This window comes from Pongo pygmaeus, chromosome 19 (genome assembly GCF_028885625.2).
Source record: "Pongo pygmaeus isolate AG05252 chromosome 19, NHGRI_mPonPyg2-v2.0_pri, whole genome shotgun sequence".
In the NCBI taxonomy this organism is placed as follows: domain Eukaryota; kingdom Metazoa; phylum Chordata; class Mammalia; order Primates; family Hominidae; genus Pongo; species Pongo pygmaeus.
The window spans coordinates 46580891-46608648 of NC_072392.2; the positions used below are offsets into that span (position 1 = coordinate 46580891).

General features: G+C 47.6%; 1 protein-coding gene across 7 annotated transcripts in view; it reads left to right on the forward strand.

Moving 5' to 3' along the window:
- Positions 1-413: 413 nt before the first annotated feature.
- Positions 414-27758, forward strand: part of LOC129018310 (TBC1 domain family member 3G-like) — a 32803-nt gene continuing 5458 nt past the window's right edge. Inside the window, exons 1-13 of one of the 7 annotated variants that reach the window (XM_063656122.1) lie at positions 415-1168; positions 5203-5569; positions 5807-5979; positions 6453-6571; positions 18651-18873; positions 19307-19430; positions 19937-19994; positions 20663-22618; positions 23867-23933; positions 24091-24173; positions 25776-25815; positions 26834-26941; positions 27258-27367. In XM_063656122.1, the coding sequence (XP_063512192.1) occupies positions 23919-23933; positions 24091-24173; positions 25776-25815; positions 26834-26941; positions 27258-27367 (356 nt within the window). In that variant the 5' untranslated portion in view covers positions 415-1168; positions 5203-5569; positions 5807-5979; ... (4 more) ...; positions 20663-22618; positions 23867-23918. The other 6 variants (XM_063656121.1, XM_063656124.1, XM_063656123.1 and 3 more) reach the window with 6 other exon arrangements.

Genomic DNA, 27758 nt, shown 5'->3' on the forward strand with positions numbered 1-27758 from the left:
ACTGGAGCACTAGCTTTGTCATAAGTGAAGCAATTGTCTAGGTGGGAGTCTTTTTCTGGATGTTTCATTCTTTTCCATCGGTCTGTTTTTCTATCCTTGAGAAAATACCACTCTATCTTAATTACTGTAATTTCACAATAAGTCCTGATATCTGGTAGTACAGGTCCTGCCCATTTGTTCTGTTTCCTCAAGGTTGTCTTGGCTATTCTTGGTCTTTTGCATTTTTATATAAATTACAGAATCACTTTGTCAGCTTCCAAGAAAAACGTGCTAGATTTTTATTGGTATTATACTAAATATATAGGTCAATTGGAGGAGAATGAACATAGTTACAATATTGACTCCTTCGGTTCATATCATGATATTTCCCTCCACTTATTTCAGTCCTGTTAATATTTCAGTACTGCTCCACCTGTCTGCCCTCCAGGCTGGTGCTGGCCTCTGGGATGGAGGAGCTTCAGGTATACTTGGAGAAAGAACCCCAGGTGTCTCCTCCAACCCTTCATGTTCTGTCCTTGACTGTGGCGAGGAGAGGTGGTGAAGGGAAGAGACCAAATAGGAGTCAGAGGAAAGGAGGCTGCAGTAACCCACTGCACCTTGGTACAGGGTCCTGTACTGGAGAAATCTAGAGATGATAAAGTATGTAAGGAAAAAACCACAAGGCTGGTTACAATCATACTGGGTAGCAGACAATGGGATGTAAAGGAGAAAGAGGCCTGGACACTTTGGCAAGAGGAGAGCTTAGTATGCGTGGATTGGACAGGACTGGTCCTAAAACTCCCTTCATCACAAAAAAGCTGCACGTCCCTGGAGAAGACTCCCCTCATTGGGCCTCTTTCCTCACCGTGAAATGAGAGGACTTGGACCTGATGCTCTGGATGCTTCCTTCAGCTCTACCACTAGGACACTGGTACTGATGGAGGATGATGGCAAGAAGCTAGGTTGAATGTGTCTTGCCCTTTGCCCTGTCCCTCCAGGTGTAGTTTTTGAACTCTAACCATCCATGCACTCTTCCTTTCCACAGAACAGGTCCCTGTTTCAGGCTGACTTCATCCTGCTGGATGGAATTCCAGCCAATGTGATCCAAAGAGGGAAGCAGTACCAGGCTGCGGCCCTCGTTATGCTGAAGATGGAGCCTCCTGGGAAGCTGCTACCCATGGTCATCCTGGTGAGGGCTCTGGACCTCCCTGCCTACACTGTGCTCTGTTCATTTTAACCTCTGCTCCCAGGGACCCAGCCTCCTGGCTTTTGACTCCCAAAGCTACCCCCACTCAGCAGATCCAATCCTTGTGTTCAGTCACCCAGTGATTGCTTGCTGTCTTGTCCTTCCTCACCTGGAACTACCTTCTGAGAGTCATAATGGCATCTCTTGGTTCTCATCCTGAGGCTACTCAACCTGTTTGTGACCTTTGAATCTATTGAACATTCCCTCTTTCTTAAACATGTTTTCTCCTTTTGGTTTTAATGATTTTTTTTTCACTACTATTGTTCACACAGTGAGTGGACAGCGATTGTCAGTTATCTCATACATCCAGCTTCTCCTTCTCATTCCAGTATCCTGACTCAGACCCTCATGGCATTTCTCCCAAAGCACTGTTAGCCTTACTTGGCTTCCTTCTACCATTCTCTCCTGCACTTAACCTATCATTGCATTCACAGAGCACCACAGATCGTGACAGGCAGGGTGGAGGGGTCTTCATTCTTCCTACTACCTGGAAGGCAATAATCTTACATTAGCCATATGTTCCCCCCGGAACACTCAGCATAGCATCATCCATATGGGGAGAGGTGAATAAATGCTTAATTCTTCCTCCTTCTGACTTCACCCTCCCAGCTTCAGCTCTCCCACCCCAATACTGTTCCTGCCCTCAAATCCTTTGCTTGCCTGGCTCCTGGCTAAATCCTGGATCTGAAACTCAGATTCCAACTGCACAAGCTCCGATACTATTTGCTGAACACTCATCTGGTAGCTGAAGTCATTGCTATTGTCACCATAATGTGCCTCCCACGTTTGCGCCTGTCTTCAAGGTACCAGCTCCACCACTCTCCATGTCCCAAAGCAAGAACCCAACAGCTGCCTAGTTTTAAAGAGATCTGAGGCACCTGGGACAACATGTAAACAGAGCTGCTTGAAATTTCACAAACATCCATATGATACTACAGCAGAGAATCTTCACGGCAATTTGTAAATGGAGGCAAGAGGAGATGGATGATTGAGCCAGGGCCTTCAGCCTTGTGATTGTACTTTTAATGTCTGAATTAATTTAATGTAAGCTAATTATAGACTCACAGGCAGTTGTTAGAAATACTAAAGAGATCCCATCTATCCTATTAAGTCAAGTCACTTAGCATTTATCCAGTACATACTGTAGGGTGGTTCTCTGAAATTCTCTAGCAATGGGTCTTGAGTAGAGTAGGAATACAAATATATTAAGCAAAAGTGTTGCATCTGCATTGGGAGATTTATCATTTATCATGAAAGACAGGCAGTACATATGAGAAAAAAACAGAAAACAGTATCTGTGATATGGTTTGGATGTTTTCCCTCCAATTCTCGTGTTGAAGTGTAGTCCCCAGTGTTGGACGTGGGGCCTGGTGGAAGGTGTCTGGGTCATGGCTTCATGCTGTTCTCCTGATAATGAGTGAGTTCTCACTCTGAATTCACACGAGATCTGGTTGTTTAAAAGAGTATGGTGCCTCCCCTCTCTCTCTTGCTCTTGCTCTCCTGCTCCCTCTCTCCATGTGACATGCCTGCTCTGCTCCCCCTTCACCCTCCACCATGATTGAAAGCTTCCTGAAGCTTCACTAGAAGCTAAGCAGATGCCAACATGCTTCCTATACAGTCTGCAGAACCATGAGCCACTTAAACCTCTTTTCTTAGTAAATTTTCCAGTCTCAGATAATCCCTCATAGCGATGCAAAACAGACTACCACAATCTAGAAACAGAGTTTGAGATGAAGAGAAATAGCTGTAATCACTATAGTATCTATGGAGAATGTTCCACCACAAGTGGGGAGTCTTTAGGGAGAAGATCAAAGGGCAAGGCGAGCAGCCCAGCGGGTTTGTCATACCTGACCAAGGAGAGAAGCAGATAAAGACGTTAGCATGGCAGTGACAGGAGGATGGAAGAGAAAAATAAAATACGTGGTGATGGGGGAAGAGTAGCTGCAGCATGCCTGTGTCCAAGATGGAATGGAGAACGTTGGAGATGTAAGCTTCCTCAACACCTAGGAGCCTACGGGGGGCATGTTGTACTTCCCTAGAAATACTAACATTTTACAAAACAGCGAGTCTAGTATCTATCGCTAGGCAGAAAGCAGCAAAGTAAAACTTGTGCTTGCTTTAACATGTTTTCAAAATCTTTATGACATTTTATATATAGAAAAAGGGAGCAAAATGATAGAAGCTTATGAACCAGAGCAGTTATCAGAAACAGTAAAATCAGGAGAAGGAGGCAGTTTGGGGGACAAAGATGAGGTGTTCTGTTTAGATGCATGGAGTTCAAAGAGTTGGCAAGATATGCAGGTGAGCGCCTGGCAGGCAGGACAGCTGGATTGTGTTTCTGCTGCTGGTCACCACCTCCACCCCCAAATCTGGCTATTACTAGTTGTAGTCCCTCTGGGTCTGAGAGAACATAGATAAGACAGGCAGTAATATACTTTATGGAATCTTAGATTTGATTGTGTTCATGCTGCCTTTGCTTCACCATGTGGTGCCCAGGTTGAACAGGTTAAGCCCACTCTCACACCTCAGAATCCCCCTTCACTAGTTCAGCCCTCTGTTCACTCATCTCCCTCACATGACCACTTCCTCCCATGGCAAACAGCTGAGTTGTTGTCAAGACACAGAGGAGGGCTAAGCCTGCAAATATCATAAAAGTGACCTGTGCAGGCTCTGGACTCAGACTGTTGGAGTCTGAGTCCTCAGTACTTAACAGGTGTGTGTTTCAGGGTCCTCTTCTCTGAATGGAGATAACAGAATTTCCATTGTGAGGTTGTTAAGGGATTAAACGACAGGACAGACGGTGTGACTCAGGATAAATAGGAGTGATATGTGAGTCTTTACTATTACTATGTAGCAATATGTTATTATTGTTAGTTGTTTATCTTTGGGTATGTTGTTATTATTATTATTTTTTTTTTTTTTTTTTTTCCTTCAGCCAACTCACTCCATGTTGTTATTAGTTGCTTATCCTTGGGTATCTACCCACTTCATCTGGACTTTGGGTTTTCTATGACATTCACCATCTTTCCATGGAGTTTTCCAGGTTCAAGCCAATGTGAGCCGCTTTGATATCTTTGCCTCAAGAGTATTCTTTGGGCCGGTCCCATGTGTCCGGCATTAAAGACCTTAGATAGATACCAATGGCATAAATCCTGCATATCAACCAGTTGAAAATGAAAACAAAATAGTTCTTTTTTTGTTTTTTTAGAGACAGGGTATTGCTCTGTCACGTAGGCTGGAGTGCAGTGGCACAATCACAGCTCACTGCAGCTTCAGCTTCCTGGGCTCAAGGGATCCTCCTGCCTCAGTCTCCTGAGTAGCTTAGTTTGTAGGCATACACCACTACACCTGTGTACCTGGCTAATTTTTAACTTTAATTAGGGACAGAGGCTTGCTGTGTTGCCTAGGCTGGTCTCGAACTTCTGGCCTCAAGTGATCCTCTGCCTTGGCCTCCCAAAGTACTGGGATTATAGGTGTGAGCCACCATGTTTGGCCCCAAATAGGTGAAGAATAAAAAAATGAATGTGAGAATCAGGGACCCCTTTTTTAAGAGTCAAAAGCAGGAAAGAGGAAACCTAATAGTATCTAACTGGGGACCAGGGAAGATTTGATGAGAATAGCTTGGCTTTGCTCCATGAATTCTGACTGAAGGCACCGTACTCAACACCTCTTCAATATAAACAATAAGAGTAAGATGATCAGAGATTGGAGGAAAAGCTTTGAAAATAAGCAGAGGCTAGTTTAAGCTATAAGGATGTGAATGATAGAGGAGGTATATAAAAAATCAAAAGTTAAGGGGCTGATTCTTAAAGGGCACCTGTACTCAAGGTGGAAATAATAGAGGTAATGATAACGGCTGCTATTTGAGGACTTGTGTACCCGAGGCACTGTGCTAAAAATGCTCTCTGTACATCACGGACATAAACATCACCACAGTGCCTGAAATAAGAGACCTGGTTATCACCTCCCACTGACAGATAAGGAGATTGACACTCGGAGAGTTTATTACATCGCCAAGTATCAAAATTAGAGGTGAACATGGACTCAAATCCAGGTCAGTCTGACTCCAGGGCATGACGCACAGGGAAGTCGGAGAGCGCGAGCGTGAGTGTCAGGGCAGCAGGAGACCAGCCTGTCAAGGCAGCAGCAGGGAGGAAAGCATCGAGAGGAGAAGGCTCCATGCTGTGTGATGGGCCCTACCAGGAAACAGCCAAGCATGGTCTCCACCCACCACCCCTCCAATCTCCTCCTCGCCAGCTCCTGATCCCCCATATCTACTGCATCATGGAACTCAACACCTGGACCTGATCCCAACACATCTCAGATGGTGGAATATTTGCTAAGGTAAGAAGGGAATGGGGCATGAGGCCACCTAATCATCCAACAATCTCTGTCCTGCCAGCTTCAAGATTTCCCAGACCAACCTGTGTGAACGTCCTGAAGCTTAAGCCCCTGAGCCCTATCCCTTTTGTAGCCATGACTTTAAATATGAAAACCCCATCTCTGAACCCCCTTTATAGTATGTCCTCATTCTCCAGCTGTGCTTCCATCCCTCAAGACCTGTCATCTCTCTTGTCCCAGGCAGTGAGCGCAGGTGGAGGGGGCCATGTGCAGTTGCTCCATCGGACAGCGGCTCAGCTGACCTGCTGCTCCCTCTGTTGTCCTGATGACCTGGCTGCCCGTGGCCTGCTGGGACTCCCACGTGCTGTCCATGCCCATGATGCTTTAGATCCTGGGAGATTATTGCCCAGCAGGTGAGGCGGAGCTGAGAAGTGGGGCATGGTGGGGAGGAGGGGGGCTCTGGTCTGAGGCCAGCATGGGGCAAAAGCAAAGTGAAAATGAGAAGGTCCAGACAGGAGGAGCAGAGAACTCAATCGTGGGGAGAGACGAGGAAGAGCGAGGACACAGTGGGTGGCTCTGAAAATGAGGAGACTGGGATGGGGCAGAGAGAGGAGGTGAGGGGAGCTGTCGGGGGAGACAGAGGTCTGGGAAAAAACAGGATTTTGTGAGGAAGCATGGCCGCAACTGTGGGAATTCTTGGAACTAAGGACCCACATCTCCTTCTATTAGACGCTAATGTGTTTAGAGGGTCAGGGGTGTCCTGAAGGCATGTCTCATGAGGTCTGTCCGGATACACTGAAAGCATTGGGCAGATGTCACAGAAAGAGGAGGAGAGGTCAGAGGCCGGGCCTCCTCTCCGAGGCTCAGCGCCTTCTCCGCTGGGCAGGTGCGTGGAGATCGTCCACCTCTTCTACCAAAGGGATGACACGGTGAGGGTAGACCCTGAGCTGCAGGCCTGGGATCAAGAGATCATGGAGGTGGGGCTGTGCCAGGCCCAGGACCGAGGTAAGATCCGTCCCAGAGATAGGAGCTCCTGGGAGACTCTGCCAGGGACCCTTCCCAGTGCTGCCCTTCTGGGGACAGGACCCCAGCCTCTCCTCACACCTCCCTTCCTCCACACAGGAAAGCATCTGCATCCCATTCCCACCTCCCCAGACTCAGGACACTTCTAGAGACCTGAGGACTGTCCTCCTCAGAGACCCTGGCCATCAACCCTACCCCCACCCCACCCCAATCACAGATGCCCCTGAGCTGCCATATCCTTGGGCCCAACCAGGCCAGAGCCACAGCTGTGAGGGGGTCTGCCGGTCCCTGCTGGGGCTCATGTTCTCACTTCACGTTTGTCTGCTTTTTCACTCCCTTCCCTTCCTGCCTGCTACTGTCCAACACACACGAAGGGCCCAGACCTGCTGCACCCCCACGGCAGTGCAAGGCCAGCTCTAGATGCCATCTCAATACTGTATATGCTTTGGTTCCAACCTGAACTCAATGCCCTGATGCTTGGGTCAGTTTCTTTGGGTCAGCCCCTTCCCTAGGATCTAGCTGCTACCTTTTGTCCCCGCCACTGCATTTTTATTTATGGAGAAGACATAGCCTTTCTTGGGCCCTTCCCAGGTTCATTTTCCTCTCTCTCGCACACACGGGCCAGCCAGGATTGTTTCAGGTCATCCTTCAGCTCTTCTCCCTTCATCCTTCAGAGAAACACCTTGAGTCCCACCCTTTGCCTGTGTGGGAAAACGCAAACACCCACTGGCCAGGCCCTGGGGATGCCCATATCAATAAATTAACCCCCTGCCTTAAAGGGGAGTCTTGCCCTGGAGGACCTGGGGCTACACCACCTTACCCATCCTACCCCACCCTTTGGGCCCTTCAAGAACCAAACTTTCTCCAGATTTTTTTTTATTTTATAATTTTTATTTATTTTTGAGATGGAGTCTTGCTCTGTTGCCCAGGCTAGAGTGCAGTGGTGCGATCTTGGCTCACTGCAACCTCCACCTCCTGGGTTCAAGCGATTCTTCTGCCTCAGCCTTACCTTGGCCAGGCTGGTCTCGAACTCCTGACCTCGTGATCCACCCACCTTGGCCTCCCAATGTGCTGGGATTACAGGTGTGTGCCACCGCACCCAGCCACTTTCTCGAGTTTTCTAGGTTCTTTCTTTTAGGCAACCCATGCCCCAAAAGACCGTTATTTTTCTCCTTGGCTCTCTTCTCCCTATGAAGTAGCCACACTAGAGATTGTGCAATACATATTTACACATAAGCTTTAACCTCTCCTTCCCCATTTCTCTTGCGCCAGATTCAATATTCTTTTTCACCTCACCATTCTCTCATCACCTGAGGAAAAGGCAATGTGCTAATTTTCTTTAAATTTAAGTTTTATTTTAAGTTCAGGGGTACCTGTGCAGGTTTGTTATATAGGTAAACTTTTGTCACAGGGGTTTGTTGTATAGATGATTTTGTCACCCAGGTATTAAGCCTAGTACCCATTAGTTATTTTTACTGATCCTCTCCCTCCCCGCATCCTCCACTTTCCCATAGGCCCCAGTGTCTGTTGTTCCCCTCTGTGTCCATGTGTTCTTGTCATTTAGCTCCCACTTTAAGTATTTGGTTTTTTGTTCCCGTGTTAGTTTGCTAAGGATAGTGGCCTCCAGCTCCGTTCATGTTCCTGCAAAGGACATGATCTTGTTCTTTTTTATGGCTGCATAGTAGTCCATGGTGTATCTGTACCACATTTTCTTTATTCAGTCTACCGTTGATAGGCATTTAGGGTGAGTCCATGTCTTTGCTATTGTGTGCAGAGCTGAAGTGAACATAGGCATGCCTGTGTCTTTATGACGGAATGATTTATATTCCTTTGGGTATATACCCAGCAATGGGGTTGCTGGGTCAAATGGTATTTCTTTTGTTAGGTCTTTGAGGAATTGCTACACTGTCTTCCACAGTGGTTGAACTGATTTACACTCCCACCAACAGTGTATAAGCTTTCTTTTTTTCTCCACAACCTTGCCACCGTCTGTTATTTTTTGACTTTTTAATAATAGCCATTCTGACTGGTGTGAGATGGTATCTCATTGTAGTTTCGATTTGCATTTCTCTAATGATCATTGATGTTGAGCTTTTTTTCATATGATTGTTGGCTGCATGTATTGTCTTATTTTGAAAAGTATCTGTTCATGTCCTTTGCCCACTTTTTAATGGGGGTTGCTTTTTGCTTATAAATTTAAGTTCCTTGTAGATGCTAGACATTAGATCTTTGTCAGATGCATAGTTTGCAAAAATTTTCTCCCATTCTGTAGGTTGTCTCTTCACTCTATTAATAGTTTCTTTTGCTGTGCAGAGGCTCTTTAGTTTAATTAGATCCTGTTTGTCAATTTTTGCTTTTGTTGCAATTGTTTTGGTGTCTTCATCATGAAATCTTTGCCCATTCCTATGTCCAGAATGGTATTGCCCCAGTTGTCTTCCAGGGTTGTTATAGTTCGGGGTTTTACGTTTAAGTCTTTAATCCGTCTTGAGTAAATTTTTGTGTATGGTGTAAGGAAGAGATCCAGTTTCAATCTTCTGCATATGGCTAGCCAGTTATCCCAGCACCAGCCAAGTGGTTTTTTCATCCCTGCTATGTTCAATTCAAATTTATTTAACCATGGAACAATTATTGTATTTTTATTTTTATTTTACCATAATATTTTACCAAACAAATACTGTCATTTAAAAGGAGCATTTAACAGAACATGCATGTCAGACTTATTTGAGGAAATTTGAAAACAAATACGTATGTACGTCTCTCAGCTTCCATTGATGGGAGTAGAAGAAGGAAGTAAATGATATCAAAGACACTTGGAAATTATCCGGGAAACCAGCAATTCCAATGAAATCTATGTAACAGTAATGGCACAGTCCTGACACATGAATCACAAAATTGCATGGGACTTCAAATGGTAGCACTTAGGTGATGATCCTTTAAATGAACAACAGCTACCCAGTTTTATTATATTTTACTCAGATTTCTTTCCTTTGTGTCTATCATCTAGAAAATACAAACCAGTATAAGCCACTACAGTATACATATGATTAATAAGGTAGACCTTCCAGTCTATAATGGCAAGGATCAGTGTTTTGAATAGTAAAGATCAAAGTGGCTAATATTTCTCACTTATCACTTGAAGGGGCTTGGTTCTTGCAGGTTCTACAGTACTCATCTTTCTCTACATTGTTCATTTTCAACTAGGAATGAGTGTCACCTACTGAGATTTAAAATTTTTCTTTTAAGGACTAGGATGGTCCTCTTTTTGGCTAAGTGACCTTGAGCAAGCTATTTAATCTCTGAGTTCTGGTTTTCTTATCTCTAAAATGGATGTATTACATGCCCCCACCACACACACACATTCAGAATTTTGAGACCAAATAAATAATGAACGTGACATTGTTGAAGTGTGGGTAGTACAGTCGGCGTAAGATGATTGTTATCGTATGCCCCACTCTACAAAAACTACCTCCCCAATACGCATGTGGAATAGGAGAGCCCAGGCCCTGCCACGTGATGGACGTCATTAAATTCTCTGATGCCCATCTCACATGTAAATTGAGTGGAATGGAATGGTTGATTTCCAGTTTCCTTACTGTCTTTGACATGAGTCTAGGACCTCTCTATTTCTCTACATTATAATCCAGATACCTAAAACCACTGCCTAAAACCTCCTGTCCTGGGAATAGGAGGGCATGCTTCTGTATTCTTAACTACTTTGGGTGTCAGAGACAGATTTCACTGAAATAAAACAAACTTACAGAAAAGTTGTATAAATCCTAAGTGTACAACTTGATATGTTTTTCCTAAGGTTACAAACCTATATGATTAGCACTCATATCAATCAACACAGTACTACCAGCTTTCCCAGAAGCTCCTTGTATTTTCTCCTAGTCTTTTGATCCAAAGGTAACCACTGTCCTGATTTCTAACAGTGTAGGTTACTTTTTAACTTGACATAAATGCAAATAAAAACACTCACTCACCTGTGCTTGGTTTCATTCTCTAAGCAATATATTTAAGATTTACCCACATTGTCGCAGATAGTTCTTCATTTTCATTTTGTAAAGTATCCCATTTATAAATATGGCACAATTTATTATTTTTTTCTGCTTTTGATGGATATTTAGGTTGTTTCCAGTTGGAGGCTAACAACGTCAGTGCAGCTATGAACATGGTTGTATGTGCATTTCTGTTGGGTATATGCTTAGAAGTGGAATTGGTAGATCATAGGTTATGTGCATATACACTTTTAGTAGTTACTGACAAGTTTCCTGAAGTAGTTCCAGCAATTTCCACTTTTTCCAGAAGAGTATGAGTTACAGTTGCTTCACATCCTCTCAAATACTTGGTGTTTTCTTTTCTTTTCTTTTTTGAGATGGAGACTCACCCTGTCACCCACGCTGGAGTGCAGTGGCATGATCTCAGCTTACTGCAACCTCCACCTTCCAGGTTCAAGCAATTCTCCTGCCTCAGCCTCCTGAGTAGCTGGGATTATAGGTGCCTGCCACCACACCCGGCTAATTGTTTTGTATTTTTAGTAGAGACGGGGTTTCACTATGTTGGCCAGGCTGGTTTCAAACTCCTGGCCTCAAGTGATCCACCCATCTTGGCCTCCCAAAGTGCTAGGATTAAAGGCGTAAGCCACCGTGCCCAGCCATACTTGGCATTTTCTGTCTTTTTCATTTTAGCTGTTGTGGTGAATATGCTGCATTATCATGTTGTGAGTTGAACTCACATTCTCTCAATGACCAGTGGATCTGAGCACCTTTTCCTAGGCTGAGTAGCCACATGGACATCTTCTTTTGAGCAGACCCCTTTAAAATCGTTTTGCCCATTTTCCTTTTGTCTCCTATTATTCCCTTATTTTAAACTGTTTTTTAAAAGGGAACATTTGACCACCACACAGCCTCTCAGATTTCCTCATCCTTCAAAATCTACCATAATAATCATAGCTATAAGGTACTGAGGGGCTTTATATCATCATCTGATGTATAAGGTAATTAATATTATCCCCACTTTCAGAGGCAAATGTTGAGGCTCAGACAGAGTGAGCAACAGGTCCAAGGGGATGCAGCTGGGCAGCAGCAGGGCCAGGACTGTACCCAGAGCTGATGCCACAGCCTGTGCTCCGACCACAGCACTCCCTGCTTTGCAGATGATTGTTATTGAGGCTTGCTCCCTTAACGAAATTACCAGCCATCGTCTCTGACTGTTCATATCTCCTTTTGCTGCTTTATTTCTATTCTTATCCCTAACATACTATGCATAATTTTAATTTTTAATGATTCTATATATGCTCTTTCTTCTCTATTAGAATCTAAATTCTGAGAGGGCGGGGATTTCTGTTACTTTTGTATACCCACATATTCCCAATGCCTAGAGAGTGCCTGGTACGTAGCAGTTGTATACTTTTTGAATAAATGAATAAACACTCATTAATTCTAAGGCTTGGGTGTCCCAGGACATGAAGATTTATTTTTATATCCCCTCTGGGGCTGCAGATTGTAAACTTGGCTCATTCTTCTCCTAGATTTCCCTGTCTCCTTCCAGTCTCGGGCTCAGCTCTGCCGTTTACTCGCCATGTGAATCTTCACACGCACTCCCCACCATGCAGCCATCAACCAGGGCCAGGTGTGGATAAACGAAAGCCTGCATCTGTCAGGGCAGGTGTCTGGACTCGGGGTTCTTGAAGGAGACAGCTGGGGGCTAGTGTCCACACATCAAGGTTCAGGGTGAATTCAGGTTCCTCTTCTAGCTTGACTGGTATGCCTGGATCCCTAATGGCCCATGCTCAGTGAGGATGCCCTCACCCACCACCAAAGAAGATGCAACAAGGCCTACAGTGAGGAGGTCACTCCCTGATGTCTGGCAGTCCTATGTTCAAATGAGCATCATGTGGCTTCTGAGCCGGTGGCAGGTGGACGTGGTGAGAGGGGACCTCTGAGACTACAGAGGAGATATCAGGGTACGGGGATGGATTCCGGGTCCCTGTGTCTTGGAACTAGGAGCTCATTCATCCTCTTTTCTGCCCCAGGTACCCCCTTGAGCATCAGAAAGAATATGTCTCAGGCCCTGAGCCCAAAGCTGTGCTGAGACAATTTCAAACAGATCTGGACAACCTGGAAAGGGAAATTGTGGCCCGAAATGAGAAACTAGACCTTCCCTATGACTATCTGAAGCCCAGCTACATAGAGAACATATCACTATCTGAGCTCAAATATTCTGGTCCTCAAAGACCTTGGGCCATCATTACTATGAACATTTTCCTCCTGAGTCTTGTCTTTTCTTGGATCTCAGTTGCTGTATTTTTCTTTTCTTCTCTGATTTTTCTACCTGAGTATCTCATTAGCCTGAGGCACTGTCCTTACCTTCAGGGACCCTAAGAGAATGATCTGCACGTTGCAATCACATTCCTTAGAGAAATCACTCATATACTCCTGTAGCTTTCCCTTGGCCCTGGAAATTTACCTACTCCATTCATCATGTAATGTTTAGGAGTGATTATCTATATGGCATGTTATAGAGGTACAATTTCATTTCTTTCTATCTGGATAATCAGTTATGCCAGCACAGTTTATGGAAGAACTCATTCTTTCCCACTAATCTGCAATGCTGATGTTAATCAAATTCCTATATACAAATGTTACTATTGGAACTGTCCGTTCGGCTCCATTCATCAGTTTTTCCTTCCCTGCATCACAATGATGTAAGTACTATGGCTTTATACCTAACACAGCCTACTATTTGATGAGACATACTTATCCAATTTGTTCTTTCCAGGTGCTTTGGCTTTTCTTAAACATATAAATATTACAATTCTTTTGTTAAGTTTCAGAAATAACACATGATGTGATTTTGATTGGAATCACATTGTATGTATAGAAATTTTAATACAAAATTTTTGCATTACAAAAATGTCAACTTCAGCCAAGTTTGCATTTTTGAGATATATCCAAGTGGGTCCTTTTATGCATTGTGATTCCATTTGTTTTTTGTTTGTTTGTTTGTTTGCCTGTATTGCATCTGGGTTCCTGGGTAAGATTGGCCTATGAAGGGTTGTAGACTTGTAGAGAGGCAATATCAGGAACTCTGCTAAAATGAGTTCATTAAAATAATAGTGAAGAACAAAATGCAGAATTCTGTCACTAGAGACTCAAATGCATTTGCTGAAATCATGTACAGTTGGGCCTCCACATCCCTGGATTCAACCTATCATGGATGGAAAATATTTTTTAAAATAATGGTTGCATCTGTGCTGAACACATAAGACCATTTTTTCTTGTCATTGGTCCCTAACAATGCAGTTTAACAATTCCTGGCATGCCTTGTTTTATTGTGCTGTGATCTCTTGTGCTTTCCAGATATTAAAAACACAATTTGCAAATTGATAGTGTGGCAACCCTGCCTCGAGCAAGTTCATCAACGCCATTTTTCCAACAGCATGTGCTCCGTGCCTCTGAGTCACATTTTGGATATTCTTACAATGTTTCAGACATTTTCGTTGTAGTTCTATCTGTTATGGTGATCTGTGGTTGATGACCTTTGATGTTACAGTTGTCACTGCTTTGAAGCTCCATGAACTGTGCCCATCTAAGATGGCAAACTTCATTGATAAATGTTGTATGTCTGATTGCTCCTCCAACCAGCCATTCCCCCATCTCTCCTATTTTCCTTGGCCCTCTCTCTTCCCTGAGACACAGCAATATTGAAATCTGGTCACTTAATAACCTTGCAGTGGCCACTCAGTGTTCAAGTGAAAGGAAGAGTTGCACGTACCTCACTTTAAATCAAAAGCTAGAAATGACTAAGGATAGTGAGGAAGGCATGTCTATAGCCGAGATAGGCCAAAAGTTGGGCCCCTTGTACCAGGTAGCTAAGTTGTGAATGTAAAGGAAAAGCTCTTGAAGGAAATTACAAATGCTACCCTAGTGAACCCATAAATGACAAGAAAGTGAAACAACCTTATTGCTAATAATGGAGGACGTTTGAGTGGACGTTTGAGTGTCCTAGATAGAAGATTAACCAATCCACAACATTTCCTTAAGACAAAGCCTAATCCAGAGCAAGACCCTACCTCTATTCAATTCTATGAAGACGGAGAGAGGTGAGGAAGCTTCAGAAGAAAAGTCTAAAGCTAGCAGAGGTTGGTTCATGGGGTTTAAGGAAAGAAGCTGTCTCCATAACATAAAAGTGCAAGGTGAAGCAGCAAGTGCTGCTGCAGAAGCTGCTGCAACTTATCCAGATGATCTAGCTAGGATCACTGATGAAGGTGGCACTACACTAAGCAAGAGATTTTTATGTAAACCAAACAGCCTTCTACTGGGAGAAGCTGCCATCTAGGATTCCCACAGCTGGATAGGAGAAGTCAAGGCCTGGCTTCAGAGCTTCAAAGAACAAGCTGACCCTCGTTTCAGGAGTGCACGCAGCTGGTGACTACAGTTGGAATCCAGTGCTCACTTACCATTCCAAAACTACCAGGGCCCTTAGGAATGAAGCTGAATCTACTCTGCCTGTGCTGTTTGAGTGCAACAACAAAGCCTGGATGACAGCACTTCTGTTAACAGCATGGTTTGCAGAATAGTTTAAACTCACTGTTGGGACCCACTGCTTGGAAAATGTAGATATACCTTTCAAAATATTCCTGCTCATTGATAATCCACCTGGTTACACAAGAAGTCTGATAAAGGTACACAAGGAGGCTGATACTGCCATAGATAGTGATTTCTCTGATGGATCTGAGCAAAGTAAATTGAAATCTTCTGGAAAGAAGACAACATTCTAGATGGCATTCATATCGTTCAGGATTGGTAGGAAGAGGTCAGAATATCAACATTAACAGTAGTTTGGAAGAAGTTGATTCCAGCTCTCATGGATGACGAGGGATTCAAGACATCAGTGGAAGAAGCAACTGCATATGTGATGGAAATAGCAAGAGAACTAGAATTAGAGGTGGAGCCTGAAGATGTGACTGTACTGCTGCAATCTCATGAGAAAACTGGAACTGATGAGGAGTTGCTTCTTACAGATGAGCAAAGAAAGTGGTTTCTTGAGATAGAAACTAGTTGTGGTGAAGACGCTGTGAACACTGTCCAAATGATAACCATAGATTTAGAATATTACATGAACTTAGTTGATAAAGCAGTGGCAGGGTTTGGGAGGATTGACTCCACTTTTGAAAGATGTTCTACTGTAGGAAAAATGCTGTCAAATAGCTTCACATGCTGCAGGGAAATCTTTCTTCAAAGGAAGAGTCAATGGATGCAGCAGACTTCATTGTTGTTTTAAGAAATTGCCACAGCACACATCCACCTTCAGCAGTCATCATTCTGACCTGTCAACAGCCATAAACATTGAGGCAAGACTCTCTACCAACAAAAAGATTACAACTCGCTGAAACAATTTTTAGCGTTTTTAGCAATATTGTTTTAAATTCCGGCTTTTATTTTAGATATAGGGGGGTACGGGTGTAGGATTGTCACATGGGTATATTGGATCCAGGTAGTGAGCCTAGTACCCAGTAGATAGTTTTTCATCCTGTACCCTCCCCCTTCCAGTAGTCTGCACTGTCCAATTTTCCCATGTTTTTGACCACATGTGCTCAGTGTTTAGCTCCCACTCTCCCACTTGAGAACATGTGGTATTTAGTATTATGTTCTTGTCTTAATTCACTTAGGATTATGGCCTCCAGCTGCATCCATGTTGCTGCAAAGGACATGACTTCATTCTTTTCTGTGGTGGTGTAGTATTCCATAGTATATGTACCACATTTTTCTTATCTACTCAATCATTGATAGACACCTAGGTTGGTTCCATGTCTTCCTCATAGTGAATAGTTTGGCGATGAACATATGAGTGCATGCATCTTTTTGGTATAATGATCTGTATTCCTTTGGTTATATACCCAGTAATAGTATTTCTGGGTGAAATGTTAGCTCTGTTTTAAGTTCTTTGAGAAAACTCCAAACTGCTTTCCACAGTGGCTGAACTAATTTACATTCCCACCAGCAGTGTGTAAGCATTGCCTTTGCTCCATAGTTTCACCAGTGCCTGTTGTTTTTTGGCTTTTTAATAGTAGCCATTCTGTCTAGTGTGAAATGGTATCTCATGTGGTTTGATTTGCATTTGTCTAATGATTAGTGATGATGAGCATTTTTTCATATCCTTGTTGTCCACTTGTATGTCTTCTTTAGAGAAGTGTCTTTTCATGTCTTTTGCCCATTTCGTAGTGGGGTTGTTTGGGGTTTTTATTGCTTGCTGATTTGTTCAAGTTTTTTATAGATTTGGATGTTAGGCCTTTGTTGGGTGCCTAGCTTGTGAAGATTTTCTCCCATGGTGTAGGCTGTCTGTTTACTCTGTTGATGGTTTCTTTCGGTGTGCAGAAACTTTATTATAGATATAAAGTGTATAAAATTTATAATCAATAAATATACATTTGCTGATTCAATAAGTCAATCACATTTATTGATTTACAACATAATTTACTTAGGTCCCACTTGTCACTTTATTTTTGTTGCAATTGCTTTTGGAGACTTAGCCAAAAATTCTTTGGCAAGGCTGATGTAGAGAAGGATATTTCCTAGGTTTTCTTCTAGGATTTTTATAGTTTGAGGTCTTATATTTAAATCCATGGTAGGATAGCACCTCCCTGTCCCTTTGAAGTGAACCATGTTACCTGCTGTGAGCAGTGAAGTGGAGCAGAAGTCACAGGTGCCATTTCTGGGCAGAAGCTTTGAAGGGACCGTGGTGAGTCACCCCATCATTTCTTCTGCCTCAGCAGTTTTGGAGGCACAGAAGTCGGGTGTTAGGGGCTGAATTGTGTCCCCCACCCCCAAGTTGATATGTTGAAGTCCTAACCCCAAGTGCCTCAGAATGGGATTGTGTTTGGAGATAGGGCTTTTAAAGGTGTAATTAAGGGGAAACGAGGTCATATGGGTGAGCCCTCATCCAGTCTGTCTGGTGTCCTTATAAGGAGAGGAGATGAGGACACAGACACAGACCAAAGACCACATGGAGACACAGACAAGAGGGTGGCCACTTATAAGCCAAGGAGCCAGGCCTTAGAAGAAACCAATTCTGCTGATACCTTAGTCTTGGACTTCTGGGACCCAGAACTGTGAGAAAAAATATTTCTGTTATTTAAGACCTCCATCTGTGGTATATTGTTACTGTAGCCCTAGCAAACTCATATTGATTTTTGATACCAGGAAGTGGAATGCTGCTCTAAAAAATATGCAAAAATGGGGAAGTGGATAATGAGTAGAGGCTGGAAGAGTTTGGAGGTGCATGCTGCAAAGGCCTAGATGGTCTTTTTTATATGTTTAATTGTTGGTCAAAAATATTTTAGTTGTTTTTCAAAGAGTTCTGGGAAAATAATTACTTAAGGAAAAGAAATAGCATTGCTTACAGGTGGGTTTGAATACTAGCCCTGTAGCTTTGCTGAGAAATTGAGAAATTCTTCTTGGTTGGAGTCCTGAATTACATTAAATGGAGGGATAGGGTTAAGGTGTTTATTTTGTGTTTTTTGCTTTCAGCTTGGTGTTTTTGGTTGTTGTTGTTGCCCCAAGTGAGTCCAAAACCCAACAGAGAAAAGAACATTAAATCTTAAAACTTGAGAACCTTCTTTGACTCCATGGCCCATGTTCCAGATATACTAGGATGTGGTTGGGCGGCCCAAGGCTTCAGGTGGCCCTTCCCCCATGGCTTTGCTGGGTGCAGCCCAGGCAGCAGCTCTCACATGTTGGAATTTGATGCCTGAGGCTCTCCCAGGGTGGACTTGCACACTGCTGGCTCTACCACCCTGGAATCTTGGGGACAGCCTCCTCCCCACGGCTCTGCTGGGCATTGCCCTAGTGGGGATGTTCTGCGGTGTCCCTGCCCCTGTGGCACTTCTCTGCCTGACCCCAAGGCTCTCTGGGACATACTCTGAAATGCAGGTGGAGGCAGCCATGTCCCACAGCTATTGCACTCTGCACACCTGCAGAATGAGCACCACGTGGATACTCCAAAGAGTTTTCTGCCTGTGTCCTCTGGAGGGGTGATATCATGTCCCCCACTCCACCAGGGTCCATTGAGCAACACTTGGAGCAGCCAAGGAGCACCACAGCACAATGTGGGAACCAGTGACTTCAGGGAGTGCTGAGCAGCAAGCCCCAAGGTCCTCAGGGCGCCCCAGGACCTTCCTTGGAAGCCATACTGCCGTCAGTGCCCTGGCACCATGGGCCTGTGATGAGAGTGCAGCCTGAGCGATCTACACAATGCCTCAGGGTCGCTCTTCCATCGTCCTGGTGAGGAGCACAGCCCTGATCCATGCAGGCCTCCTGACCCACACCCTCGTGTTCTCTCCCAAACACACTTTCTTATCTGTTCAAGATGGGCAGGCTGAGAAGGCTAAAAGTTTCCCAGATCTTTAAGTTCTGCTTCCCTTTTGATTATAAGTTCTGTCTCTAAATCATTTCTCTTTTCTTTCATTTTCCTATAAACCTTTAAGACAATCAAGCCGCTCCTTCAATACTTTGCTTAGATATTTCTTCTGCCAAATTTCAGTTTCATCACTCACAAGTTCTACCTTCCACCGAACACTAGTGCTTTGCCACTTTATGGTAAGCGTCACTCACCTTTCCTCCAGTTTCCATTTACCTCTTCTTGATTTCCATCTGAGACTTCATCAGAATGACCTTTCCTTTCCATATTCTTTTTTTTTTTTTTTTTTTTTTTTAGAGACTGGGGGCCACCAACATGCCAGGAGACAGGCCTGGAACAGAACCTTCCTGCACAGCCTCAGAAGAAACCCACCCTGCTGACACTTTGATCTTGGACTCATGGCCTCCAGTACTGCGAGACAGTAAGATTCTGTTGTTGAAGGTGCCCAGTCTGTGGTACTGTAAAACAGCCCTAGGAAACTAACATAGCCTGTTAGCCCACAGGGTGAAGAGATGGAATTCACAATGGAGCTCCAGGCTTACTGTCTACAGCTCCCAAAGTGTGCTATGGGACCCTTGGGTGGGTGTAGGTATGCAAGATAATTTTGGGTGGTGCAGAGTGAATAATGTCAACTTACATAATGGATTTATCTTACTGGATAAATCAGGGGTTCCCTCCTGTTGGGAACCAGGCTGCACAGCAGGAGGTGAGCAGCCAGCCAGTGAGCAAAGCTTCATCTGTAGAAACAGCCGCTCCCCATCCCTCACATTACTACATGAGCTCTGCCTCCTGTCAGATGAGTGGTGCCATTAGATTCTCATAGGAGCCTGAACCCTACTGTGAACTGCACATGCCAGGGATCTAGGTTGTGTGCTCCTTATGAAATCTAATGCCTGATGATCTGTCACTGTCTCCCATCACCCCCAGATGGGACCATCTAGTTGCAGGAAAACAAGCTCAGTGTTCCTACTTATTCTACATTATGGTGAGTGGTATAATTATTTCATTATATATTACAGTGAAATAATAATAGAAATAAAGCACACAATAAATGTAATGGGCTTGAATCATCTCCGCATCATCCTTTCCCCTTCTCCTGGGTCCGTGGATAAGTCTTCTGTGAAACTGGTCTCTGGGACCAAAAAGGTTGGGGACCACCGGTATAAATGCTTCTAAGAATAGTTAAGCAAATTAAGGTTTACATGCTGCTAAAAATATGGGTTTCAATGCTAAGAAAAATGGATGCACATGAAAACACTCTCTTGCTGTGGTCCAGGGAATCTAAACCATTCTAACAGAGAAACGTGCAGCTTGGAGCTGGAGCTGCCCTCCTACATCCTGTCCACCTCATAGCCCTGCACCACACACACATGCACACATGCATACAGACATGTACACATGCATACGCACATGCACATGCACGCACACAAATGCACACATGCACATATATACACGTGCATATACCTGCACGCACACACACTCACACAGACACACACACTCACTGTGCTTCATGCCCTGACTAAGGTGGCCTGGGAGGGAATGCATGTTTTTAAGGGGAATGAAGACGACTCAGGCCCCTCGTTCTCCTGGTGTTTGCACCAGTGTCTTCTCTGCAGACCATGCTTCAGTCTCTTTCTTGGCTCTCTTTCTTAGTGAAAGCAAGAAGCAGAGCCCCTGTGTGTACCTGGCTGCTTAGGGTGCAAGCCAAGTTCACAAGCTTCCCGGGGAGCCTGGTGAGAAGAAGGCACCGCAGAGCCTCCCCAAAAGAGGCGTCAACTTTTGGTGGATCCTTGAGCCTAGGAAAATGATAGATGGGACATCACAATTCATCAGAAGACACAAACAAAATCCACTAAGGAAGAGCAGTGGTCAAAGGTTTTATTCTCTCAGAGAAGGGGTTCTCGGGGGCTGTAAGCAGCAGGCAGAAGACTTTATTGCATGTGTGATTAGGTGATGGCGACCTACAGTTTTCACTGGGAACTGGGATCAAGAGTGACCCGACCTCCTCCGCAGCCCCTAGGGATGAGTCAGCTGCCTCCTCTGCATGCAGACAAACCTTGGCTCTCATTTATGGCCCACCGCAAGCCAGCCACACCCCTGCCTCACCCGTATAACCACCTCCTCCTGACTTTCGCCCTGACAGCGCTGCTTCCTGGTAACCTTCCCCTCCCACCACGGTCCAGGCAAGCCCAAAGGCCAGCGCCCTCCACCCACCCTTCCTGGGCGCCACTCTGCTGTCTGCTTACCCAGGTGTCTTAACCTGGCTTTACCAAGATGGAACAGACAACAGGGATGAGCCCCCAGCCTCTCCCAGGAAGGTCTGGCAAAATGCTCTCCATTTAGAAGCAGGGGCAGTGACGGGGCCTAGGGATGACCCCAGGCTTGTCACCCAAGCAGTAAGAAGGGCAAGGAGCCCAGTTTCATGCCCTTACCCTGGGAGGATGTGGCCAGGGCTCCACAAGTCCCTCGGGGGTAGGGGGGCGCACAGGAGAGCAGATCCACCCTCCTTTTGGGGAAGTAGCCACCACCCCCAGCAAGCAGCAGATGGGGGTGCACTGGCAGAGACCCCGCATGCTGTAGAGCAGGGCCAGCAGATTTGCACTCAGCCTCAGACCCAGGGGAGCTGCAAGACAGACTGAGACTCTCACAGGTTTGGCTCTGTGTCCCCACTCAAATCTCATCTGGAATTGTAATCCTCCTGTGTCAAGGGGGGAACCTGGTGGGAGGGGATTGGATTTGGGGACAGTTTCCTCCCATGCTGCTCCCCTGATAGTGAGTGAATTCTCAGGAAGGCTGATGGTTTTAAAGTGTGGCACTTCCTTGTTCTCCACTTACCCCCTCCTGCCGCCTTGTGAAGAAGGTGCCTGCTTCCCCTTCACCTTCCGCCATGATTGTTAAGTTTCCTGAACTGCGAGTCAGTTAAACCTCTTTCCTTTATAAATTACCCAGCCTCAGGTATTTCTTTATAGCAGTGTGAAAACAAACTAATACAGACCCCTTCCCTGAAGTGCCTTCTCCTTAGGCCACCAGCTGCCCCCATGCTCCTCCTCTGCCCCCTGGTCTTTCTTTTCCCTTCATGAGGCCCAAGTGATCCACATGGCCAGCTCCACCCCCATCCTACTGCAGGCCTGTGTGGCTGCTGGAGAGGCTGGGCTCCTTTCCTCACCCCGGAGTGTATACACTGCAGGCAGGCATGTTGACGCCTCAGGCAATGGATACTGACTCTGGGCCCTGCTGACCCGGGCAAGGCCCCATTGTGATGCGTGCCATGACCTCAGACTGTCACTGGTGCTTAGCACCTGCTGCTCCCTGGCCTGCCTCTGTGTTCTACAGCAGCTACACACAGGCAGTGGTATCTGTGAGTGGCTCAGTGGACTCAAAGGTTTTCTCCCTGAGAGGCATAACCCAGGCCAGCTGATTCATCAGAATCAGGTGAGTGTGACCTGCTCTCTTCCCTCCAGGCTGACTTGGGAACAGTGGCTACCGAGTGGGCGGTGTTGGCCGCTGGGCACCTGCTGAAGAGGGTCATCCCTGAGCACTCACCAGGCGCCCGTTCTACGCTGCCCGTGTAGACAATTGTCTCTTTCATCCTCATGGTGCCTCCACAGGGTAGGTGCTGTTCCCAAATGAACCCATTTGACAACCGAGACGTCTGGGGTCGGAGAGGCGGTAATAGACCCGGGAATCCTGACATGACCCTGGGTTTTGCTCTCAGCCCTGCCCTGTGCTGGGCTGGACTTGAGGCCTGAACCCTGTGGTCTCCCTGCCCTAGATCCCAAATCTGTCGAGGGTTTCCGATCCCGATGGGGCAGAGCCTGGCCCTGGCAGAGCCACTGGGATGGATCCACTGTGGGTGGGGTGGAGGGGAGGGTCCTAAGAACACGTCTGTGGCCTAAGCTGGGTCCTGATGGTCCCTGTGGGACCCACTGAACACACATGGTCCCTTGTCTGGGAGTGGCATGGGGAGCCTTCTGCCTTTGGGCAGCTGTGGAAAATGAAGGAGCCCTGGAGAGCTGGCTGGAGGGAGGCTATCTTCCATCCTGTTCAAAGGGGTCCAGGAACTGGGGTTGTCCCCAGGTATTTCTTTGTCTGGTCCTATCCAGGCCTTGCCCTCCTTTTGCCCCAAGTGTTCCCAGGAGGGACGATCCATCTAGGTGTTCCCCAGGACCAAAGACCCACTGTTCTTCCTCAGTGACCCAGGAAAATGGGCCTCCCCTCCTTTATGGATAGCTCAGAATGGTGGAGTCCACAGTCCCTCCCCGAGAGACGTGGTTTCCACGAGCACAGAGGCTGCTTTGGAGACAGTAGCTTATTTTCATTCCTTAAACCCGTTGTTCCTAAAGTGGCTTCACTGGTGAGACTGAAGGGCCATGGTAGCCCAAGTGATGAGCAGAGTAGAACCAAGCACTCAGGAGAGACCTTGTTCCCCATAGGAAACTGAGCATCTCTGTGGTCCCGAGCATCCCAGGAGGCCAATCGTACAGAGACCTCTGGTCCCTGTCCCCAGTCTGCCTCCATATCCCTGGAATAGCCCATCATGGGCCCTTCACCCTTGGCAGGTGGACACCATTGAAACTGCCAGGCCAAATATGTGCCCATTTCATGGCATTTGGGGACAACGGGACTCTCTGTCCAGGTCCCACTGTCCTCAAGTCCTTGGGAAGATGCACACCCCTGTTGGAGACCCCAGAGACCCATGCAGGTGTGGGCCACTGTGTCTGGCCCCTTTTCACCTGAGGGTAGTGGTGGAATGGGGGTTACGCAGCCAGGCAGCATCTGGGAGCCGGGCAGGAGCAGTTCAGGTGTTCTCTGAAGCTCTCAGGTACAGTGTAACCTTTAGATGTTTTTGTCTCACAGGATGGACATGGTAGAGGACACAGATACTTTGGAGGAGTGAGAGGACATCACTATGAAGTATGAGAAGGTACAGATCCATCTGCTCCTTGGAGGGAGGCCTCTTCCAGTGCACCCTGGTCAAATGGTCCTGGGCTCCCTAGGAGCACAGTGCAGGGTGGCCACTACCCCCAGGCCCTTTCAGCCTTTACCTTGGACCCCTCACCAAGGCTCCCTCTGGGTTACAGGGACACCGAGCTGGGCTGCCAGAGGACATGGGGCCTGTGCCTGTTGGAATCTACGGCAACATTGATCGCTTTGGGATTCTGCAGTGAGTCCTCTGTGCTCCTCTCAGCCCCTAAAGCACCTGTCTCAGCTCAGGGATGGGTTTGCTTTTAGAAAGGCGTTCCTGATGCAGGACATGTCTCCCCAGGTCGAGCCAACCTCCTTTCCAGGATCAGAACTCCTCCCTGGCTCCCCTGCAGGTCCAGCCCGAGGTTGTTGTTAGGCCAGTGGTGCAGGGCCCATCTAGGGAGCGGGTGGGAATACAGAGGGGGCTAGGTCAGGCCCCTGGGCTCTCAGCAGTTCTGTCGGCAAGTGAGCACAAGAGGAGGGGGTCAGCCTGAGGGTCTGGCCCTGTTCACTTGGAGACAACCCCAGTGAGATCCAAGGGTTGTGGCCACAGGGTGAGGAGACACCTGGCCCAGCCTCAGGGATGTTGTCCGGCAGGTCTCTGAGGACCCACCTGCCCCTGTTCTCCCCCATTTCCCTAGAGCTACAGCCCTCACTGTCCCCATGGGAAAGGGGAAAAGGCATGGGGACAGTAGGGGCTGTGGTCTTAGGGGAATGGAGGAGAAGATGGGCAGGGCCCGGTTCTGGGCATCTCACAGAGAGGCCAGGGAGGCAGCAGAGCTTGCGGCTAATGACCCTGGGTCTGGTGCTGGGAAGGGATCTGGGGCCAGGTTAAGAGGAGCCTAGGGCTGGGTGTGGTCGCTCACGCCTGTAATCCCAGCACTTTGGGAGTCCGAGGCAGGCAGATCACAAGGTCAGGAGATCGAGACCATCCTGGCTAACATGGTGAAACCTTGTCTTTATTCAAAATACAAAAAATTAGCTGGGTGAGGTGGCGCATGCCTGTAATCCCAGCTACTCAGGAGGATGAGGCAGGGGAATGGCGTGAACCCTGGAGGCGGAGCTTGCAGTGAGCGGAGATCACGCCACTGCACTGCAGCCTGGGTGACAGAGGGAGACTCTGTCTCAAAAAAAAAAAGAGGAGCCCAGCCTGGAGCCCATCCCTCAGGGATCATAGGATGGAGAGATGGAGGATCTCAGGGGAGGTAGGGTGGGAGGAAGCTTATGAGCCGTGCCACTTCTGAAACGCAAGGTGTGTGGCTCAGGTGCAGGGAGAGGCAGGTGTAGGCTAGGAGGTCATACCCTGCAAGGGCCTTGGGAATGTCGGGTGGGATGGGCCCCGGGCGCACCCTGGGTGCACTGGGCAGGTCTCAGGGCAGGCTCCCTAGACCCTGGCAGGTCCACATCATGTGGTCACTCCCTGAGGGACTCCTGTCAGGGCCCGGTCACCCACCCTGGGCAGCCCCCATCCCATCTCAGGGCTGACCTTTCTCAGCTCCAGCAGAAAGCACCACCTCGAGTCCAGGACGGGCAGCCCCATTGTGCAGCCTGACCACCCCCGACACCAGGAGCCCCAGTAACCTTGGCCAGGCTGGCCCTGCACTCCCTCTTCTCCCAGGTCCTGACCCCTCCTGGGAGTCAGCCCCACAGGAAGGCCTTTGTCCTCCCTTTGCTGTGCCTTCTCCTGGGCTGAGCCCTGAGCTGGATGGGACAGAGCCAGTCCTTTTTGGGGGTCGACTCCCTGACCCGGACGGCTCCAGGCCCTGTGCAGGTCCTCAGCTCTGCCTGGGTTGCCTTACAGTGAGACGAGGCTGCCCCCTGTCAGCTCCCGGGAGGCGGAGGTAAGAGCCTGATGCATGAGGGACTGGCCCAGGGACGGGGGGACTCAGCGGGTCGTTGATGAGCAGAGGAGGCAGTGGGCCTGGGCGGTGGCAGGTGAGGGCAACACGCTGTCACTGGGAGGGGCAGCTGTTCCTGCTGGACCTGACCCCAGGTTGTTTTATCACTGGCAGTTTGATGAAATTCCAAAGTGAGAACCACAGTCATGGTATGGGGGTGGCTGCCCACTTGTGTTAGGACCCCACCTAGAGGCTGGGACCTGACCTACAACTGGTGTGTCTGTGGCCTGAGGATGGCACGTCCCAGGGTCCCAAGGCAAGCCCACTGTGCTTATTTGCTCAAAGGCCCTCAGCCCTTAGGGTCTGCCCTTCCCTGACTCCTTCCAGCTGGGTCCCACCGAGGCTCCAGAGCCCAAGACCCAGCATCCACGGGCGGCTCCAGGAAGCCTGGCAGCTCCGCTAACTCCAACATTCCTCATTTGACAGCATATGCGGCAGGAGATGAGATGAAAGAGCAAGTGGATGGAAATGCTGGGAGAATGGGACACATATCAGAACAGCAAAAAAGTAATGTGTAGAGGGAGAGGCCCCCAGAATCACTCTCTGCAGAGACAGGGGACAGGCACCCATGGCTGTGGCCTGGCACCGTCAGCCTCTCAGAGGGCACGTGGCACACTGTCCTCACCCAGAGGACCGCAGGCCTGGTCGCCAGCTTTGCTGCCTGTTCGTGCAAGCGTCACCTTGCTGGGAGGGAATCTATATCTAGGGCTGGGGCCACCCGGAGCTCAGAGCTAGGGAAGCCTCCTGGTGACCCGAAGGAAGGAAAAGGTCCAGATCAGAGTTCAGACTTTGAGTGCCCATCCCCTCTTTCAGTCCTGGGAAGGGAGACTCTGTCCCAGCTTGACATCACCTCTACTGAGGAATCATGGGGCCAAAACCAAAGATTTCCAGAATCCTCAGGCTCTGGTTCTTGCTGGGGTTGTCGCGGGGCCTGTGACACCAGATTGTTTTCTGCCCACAGCTGATGAAGCGAGTGTATAAGGGCATTCCCATGAACATCCAGGCCGAGGTGTGGTCAGTCCTCCTGAACATTCAGGAAATCAAGGCGAAAAACCCCAGACAATACCGGGTATGCTCAGCCAGAGCACAACAAACAGGCCAGGCTGGGTCAGGGCCCAGTTCTCCAGCTGGAGAGAACGTCAAGCCCCGCTTTGGACGGTGGGTGGGGTGGTCAGATGCACATCCTGAGCACGGACGGTGACATAGGCACCACAGGTGAGCTCAGCTCTGGTGACCCTCCCCGGCTTCCGAAACAAGCCAAAAAGCAGCTTTCTGCAGAAAGAAACCTTCCTTCTTTCCTTCCTTCTAGAAGTGCCGACTGTGGGCTGACTGGGAGTCTTCCATCTGTTCTGAGGCTGTTTCCTCCTCTTGGCCCTGCCCTACAGGTCATGAAGGAGAAGGGCAAGAGGTCATCTGAGCACATCCACCAGATCGACCTGGCCGTGAGCCAGACACTAAGGAACCACATGTTCTTCAGGGATCGATATGGAACCAAGTAAGCCTACGGGAGCCACAGGGTCCCAGCGGAGGTGGGGTGAACGAGAGGGATGGGGACTTCCCCGGAGCAGAAGCCAGGGTCACTCAGGAGGGATGACAGAGCTTCCAAGAGCTCTCCTGGCCCAGGGAGCAGGCGGCACCATGGACCAAGGCACCTCCCAGGTTCCAAGCCCTGGCAGACTGGAACATGTAGGGCCAGAACCCAGGAGGATCCTGAGGAGACGGAAGGCAGCAAAGAAAATCATGCACAATGGTGAAAGGTGCTCTCCCTGACCCATGGGGACCCATGGTAGGACCCACGGGAGGGTGGCAGGATAGAGGGCCCGTAAGCCTCCCCAGGCAACACTGACAGCACCAAAAGCTGGGGGGATTCAGGGACCTGGAAACTG